This window comes from Heterocephalus glaber, unplaced genomic scaffold (genome assembly GCF_053883595.1).
Source record: "Heterocephalus glaber isolate CG9 unplaced genomic scaffold, H.glaber_assembly_v1.0 deba00000071, whole genome shotgun sequence".
NCBI classification, from domain to species: domain Eukaryota; kingdom Metazoa; phylum Chordata; class Mammalia; order Rodentia; family Bathyergidae; genus Heterocephalus; species Heterocephalus glaber.
This window is the reverse complement of record NW_028258137.1, coordinates 1,670,256-1,676,255: the sequence shown is the minus strand read 5'-3', so window position 1 is coordinate 1,676,255 and position 6,000 is coordinate 1,670,256. Positions and strand designations below refer to the sequence as shown.

The 6,000-nt window shown below is 57.3% G+C and overlaps 1 protein-coding gene across 2 annotated transcripts in view; it reads right to left on the bottom strand.

Moving 5' to 3' along the window:
- Positions 1-2,200: 2,200 nt before the first annotated feature.
- Positions 2,201-6,000, bottom strand: part of Crispld2 (cysteine rich secretory protein LCCL domain containing 2) — a 42,957-nt gene continuing 39,157 nt past the window's right edge. For both annotated transcript variants that reach the window (XM_004842726.3, XM_021256614.2), the window contains exon 15: positions 2,201-4,280. In XM_004842726.3, coding sequence (XP_004842783.1) covers positions 4,226-4,280 — 55 coding nt within the window. In that variant the 3' untranslated portion in view covers positions 2,201-4,225. The remainder of the gene's footprint in view (positions 4,281-6,000) is intronic.

Here is a 6,000-nt window from a genome sequence, read left to right as displayed (position 1 = left end):
CAGCATCTAGGGACAGAAGCGCCGCTTGGCCACATGGAGCTCGTCAATGATTTGGAAGGACCCAGGGAAAGCAGAGGACCGCACATGTGGGGAGGGCTGTGGAAGGGTGTGGGGTTCTTTCTCACCTTTTCTGCAGGTCTGCAATGATGCCAAAATGAAAAGCAAAAAGTCTGTTAAGAAATTCAACTGGGTTCGGTGGCACATACCTGGAATCCCAGCACTTGGGAGACAGAGGCAGAGGCAGAGGCAGGAGGACTACAAGTTTGAGCCCAGCCTGGGCAACCTAGCAATCCTGTCTCAAAACTAAAACAGACTAAAAAGCAGGCTGGGGGCTTAGTTCAGTGTGAAGGCCCTGGCTTCAGTCCCCCGTCCTGGAAGAAGAGAGAGAGGCTGCCACACCTCGGTCCACAGGCCAGCCTCCTGCCTCTGCGAGGTCTCCTGTCACTCTTGTGACAGATGCCCGGGTCTCATTGCCGTGGCTGCTGTCCTGCTGCAGCGCCCAGGCTGCGAGGTACCGAGGGAACTCCGTGCACTGGACCTGACATATTTGTAAGCTGGGTCCTTCAAGAGAAAGCTTGCTGAGCAATGGTGCAGGGAAAGGGTGACCAGCATATAGGAAGCTGCTGACACATCAATACAGAGGCAGAAAGGAAGTGTCTTTCAGATGAACGAAAAGCTGGGGAATCTCAGCCAGAAAATGAGAATAAGGAGGAAATTCTAGCTTTGAACCACACCGTACGGGGAACTGTAGGGGCTGCTGCTGGCCTGCACCTCCCTGGCAGCTCCACCCTAGCCCAGGACAAGGGCTACTACCCAGCGAGGCGTGGCAGAGGGAGGGGGGACCTGAGTACACACACCCGGCCCCACCTGTGCCCCTCTGCCAGCCTGTCACGTGCAGCCACACGTGTGACACACAGAACTGAAGTGGCTGAGAAGCAGCGGGCATGGCAGAAGTGCGCTCTTCCTATGGAGCCTTCATGTATGCACTTGGTGCCTGGCTCGTACCAGGGCAGGTAGCTGGCACAGTGAATCCTCTCCTCCTCGCCCATGGCACCCTTCTTCAGAGCAGGGCTGAGGTGGGGCTGCAGGGTGGGCTCCCCAGCAGCCTCGAGCCCTCCAGAGCCAGGCCAGGGGCCAGGGAAGCCGGGAAGACTTCTGGGCTGTCCCCTGTTCCCTGGGAAGGCCATGCCCAGTTCTCTTGGACACCACGAAAGGTAAGAGAAATGCTGTGAAGTTTCCAAACTGTGGCTTCACCACCAAGTTCGTTTTTTAAGGGCCTAAGAGGTAAGGTTTGGTTTGGTTCAGTTTGTTCTGAGATAGCCAGGCTGGCCCACTGCTCCTCCTGCGGCCAGCGTTTGTTTCGAGTCTGGACCCTCCCAACTCTGCTCTGTTTGCTGAGCCGCTGCTGTGAGAGCCCTAGGAATGGTCGTGGCCCAACCATGTGAAGTGGACCTAAAAGCAGCACCTGGCTGAGCCTGGGGATGGTTTCTCTCCTGACAGACACTGGGGTGTTCTCCACCCAGCCCTCGACCTGTCCCACATTCAGGGATGCGGCAATCAAGGCCACATGGGCCACAAGATGGTACCTTAATTCACTGCCACTGGACCCTTGACACCGTGGCACACACCTATAATCTCAGCTACTCAGGAGGCTGAGGCAGGAGGACCACAAGTTCAAGGACAGCCTGGGCAACTTAGCAAGACCCTGTCTCCAAAAGAAAATTCTAAACAGGTAGGTCTGGGGATGTAGCTCAGCAGCAGAGCCTTGTCGGTTCAGTACCCAGGGCTGCAAATCGAAGGAGGGAGAGGCCAGTGTGTACACATAGGAGAGGCCGGGGAGGACGCAAGCAAAGGCGGCATCTGCAAACTGAGGAGCGAAGCCTCCGAGGACAGCAGCCCCAGCCCAGCTCCAGCTTGGGCCCTCAGCCTCCAGGATGGAGCCGCACAATCAGGAAGCGCATGGGGCAGCCAGAGCAGAGGCAGTGTGGACACAGTGCCACCCCGCTGCGAGCTCTTGTGACAGCGTGGAGGCCAGGCCCCGGCCCAGACTGCGGCCTGTGCCTGCCGGGCTGTCACCGCCTGCTCTCCCCGGGGCGGGCCCCAGGCACACAGCCTGCAGGAGAAGAGAGAGCACACCCCCACAGCCTGGTGCCTAGCTCACAGGCTGCCCAACTGCCCATAAAAGACCCTTAGAGACCACTGAGGAATCACACCAGTTTTATTGAACCATAGCAACAACCCACATGGCCCTGTTCTTGCAAAGCACAAAAAACATTTATAATAAACTTTTGTACAGAAGTAGTAAAATACATCATTTTTCATAGAAAAAAGCACACACATATACTGCGGGCCGACTGAGCCTACAGGTAACTGAGGAATCCAAACCCCTTCCCAGCACAATGGCAAAACCTGAAGCCAACCAGGACCTCCCTGGGGAGGGGACAGGAGGGACCCTGTGAGAGCCCAGAATCGGAGGTGGCCCTGGCCACAGACATTCACCATTCACGCTCTTACTTCACTTCCGGAGAACAGTGGTTCCGGCTCCAAATGTTATAAGGATGGAAAAGGCCTCCAGCTCTGGCCCTGGCTTTGTCTCCAGCCTCCCAGGCAGAAGGCAGCTAAGGAGACACCGAAGACCTGGGGCCTCTAAAGTGATGGCCGGCCATGCTGGAACTTCCGGTTTGCCTGGGGTGGGCGCTCTGGAACCAAGCATTGGACCCTGCTGGACTCAACAGGGCTCCTGGCGGGGGCACAGACGCCGGGGCAAAGCCGGGGTCCGGCCACACAACCCCTCCATGCAGAACCTCCCGATGTCCGGTGCTAAAGAGCTGCCCGCCTGAGCGGGAACCAAATCGTTTTGCCCCGACATCGGGGTCCTGAACTGCACACTGAGCTCAGGCAGGCCAGCAGCTCGCCTGCAAAACCCCAAGGAGGGTTGATGGTTAAAAAGCGATTGACCATCAGGGTCTGCACTGATGAGGGCCACTGAACAAGAGAGAAAGGCGCCAGCTGAACCTGCTTGGTTTCCTGCTGCAGTCCTTCCCCGTGACGCATTCTGATGACAGTGACATCAGCCTGAAGCTGGCATTCAGCAGATGGTGCAGCTCAGGCCGCAGCCTGGAATTTCACTTTCTGCGGGGAGGCGATTTCCAAAGGGAGTTGCGTTTTGCTGCACCTCCGCCCTGGCTCCTGAAGACTGAGTGACGGAGGCCAGAGTGAGACCCAGGAAGGTCTGTCAGGAGCTGGGTCACGGAGACAGGAAAAGAAACCTTTCCAGCGCTGCCCTTGTGCTGCTGCTGCTGCTGTACCAGACGCGCTTTCCTAAGTGGAATAAGCAGGGATCCATCCACTCATAGAGGAAAACTAGGTCGGCCTCGCCTGGGAGGGGAGCTGCCCGGCGCCATCCTCTCGGCTGTGCTCCGATGCCTTCTTGGGACCCCCAGACCCCGGGGGTGGGGGGAGCCAGAGCGCGCTGTAAACAGGGCCCTGGCCATGCAGCGACGCTGGGGGGACGGAAGGGACCCAGATGCATCAGTCCTCAATGAGACCAAGGATCACAGAGGGAAACAGGCCATAGGACGCAGGGAGTGACAGAGACAGGATGCACCTTGGGGTTGCTGCTAAAGTCTGCACCAGCACTGCTGAGTACACAGCCTCCATGGCTGCCCTGCCAAGCGGGCCTGGCCGGGATGGGTGGACATTGCCGGGGGCCCAGCCGCTCCTCCAGCCAAGTGTCTGACCAGCAAACGTGGAGCCCTCTTCTCCACCAGCAGGGATGGACTGTGGCTTTCCATTTTTAAATAACTACTCTCTCTCTGTTCCCGAAACCCACCCGGCCCCAACACCTGGCAATGGCGACTTCCACATGCTGTGTTCTTTCGAGGGTGGGATCTGCCCCTCCACTCCCGAGAGAACACGGGGCGAGGGCCATCTTGGGGCTGTCCCCTCCAAGGGACGGGGCAGGTCCCTGAAGGAGAGGGGCCCTGCAAGGACACCCAGGCCCGGCAGGTCTGGTGCCAGTTGTCTGACAGATGCTAAATGCTGCCGCTCAGGTGAAGCCTGAGATGTCACCTTGCCACAGAGCGACAAGGGACACGATGCTGACACCATTCCAAGGAAGTTCCCTGACCCTCCGCTTCCCCACCCTGCTCCCCACAATGACAAAAAGGAAAATCAAAACCCCAAGTCCCTGCTGAAGACATCCCTCGTCCCCGGTGCTGAGCGTTCACTGTCTGACTGCAAAGATCCGGAAGGCCTTCCCATCCCTGGTGGCACTCAGGCTGCAAGAGAAGAAGGGAGATGGGACAGCGAGTTAGGGGGACAGGCAGGACGGCGGGCACAGCCCTGCGGGGAACACGGCCCAGCCGCTGCTGGGAAGACGGCCCTGAGTCAGGCACAGCTGGCTCTGCAGGGAGCCTCGGGCTGAATCTAGGTCAGGGCTGTTAAAGTTATTTTCTTTTAACTCGGACTTTACCGGCCCCATCTGGGAACCGGCCTCACCCTTTAAGACTTCTGCGTGCTTTTCGCTGCCACCTGTCAGCCCAGTCAGCGGCCACCTGGCCACCGGAGTCCCGGGTGGGGCTTGCCCGGAGGCCTGGCTCCGGTGCCCACTGCTCTGCAGGCTGCTGCTCACTGTCCTCCAGGCTGGTGTGACGCTCACAGGCCTGTTTCATAGGAGGTGGAGTGGCTGCCCCAAGGCCACACTCCTGGCCAGTCAGCACGCCATCCCTCTCACGGGAGGCAAACCCTTCACAGACCGAGATGCGCCCACGTTTAACAGCGTCACAGGAGCACGACGTGCTGGACACGCGGCTCTCACGGGGACAGGTCAGTGGGTTTCACGTCGCGCGCTCGGGGAGTCTCCTGCCCTGCTGCTTTCAGCCATCTCAGGGGCTCGATGCCCACTCACCTCCCGTGGCCACCCTGGTGACCTAGCCCGGGTATCTCTGGGCATTTCCAGTAACCATACCCGAAATCGTGTACCACGTGGCCACTGTCTGGTTTCTTCCACGCCACCAAGTGTGTTGGCGCCAACTCCCCAGTCTGGCTGAGTTAGACCCACTGCATGATGGCCACTCTGCATTTACCCTTTGGTTCCCTTTTCAGGGATGGCCGTGCTGTGAGCCTCCGGCCTGGGCTGCAGACCACAGTGCTGCCCGCTGCCTCGGGGGAGCCCCTGGGGCTGGACACTTAACTGGGGCACACGGCCTCGCCACTCAGCTCCCTTCTGTCACTCGGGGTGCTCCCAGCGGCCCTCAAAGCCAGGTTGCCCGAAGGGGTGTGACGTCTCCCTGGGCCTCTTTCTGTATGCGTAGCAACCCTCCTGTGTCTTCACTGGGGAAACCTCGGCTCGGGTAACCTTCTAGTTGTTAGTTTCCTTATTACTGAGTCATCAGACTTTATATACAGACACACACAGACACACACACTCCCACACACGGCATCCTTTATCAGATACACAGTTTGCAAAAATGTTTTCCTAGGGCCGGGGATTTGGCTCAGCGGTTCTGCCGCCTGCCTCGCAAGCGCACACAAGTGCAAGGTCCTGAGTTTGATCCCTGGTACCAAAGAAAAAAGTTTTCCTAGTCTGTGGTTTGTCTTTTCCTTAATGATGTCTTTTAAGGTACAAAACTTTTAAATTGTGATGAAGTCCAAATTACCTGTATTTCACTTCACATACGCATTTGGCCTCATATCTAAGAAGCCATCACCTAATCCAGGGTCATGATGACTTATACTTATTTTAAAATTTTTTATTTTTTTGGACTTATGTTAAGCCTTCCTCTGACCCACTCTGAATTAATTCATAAGCACGGGCCAGGGATGTAGCTCAGTGGCACCTCGCCTGCCTGGCAAGCACAAGGTCCTGAGTTTGATTCCCAGTACTGGAAAAAAAAAGAAAACCTATAAACACGGTATGAGGCAAAGGTCTAACTTCGTACCTTTGCGTGCCAGCATGCAACTGGGAGGGCTCCTTTTACATCAGAATTACAATGGAGA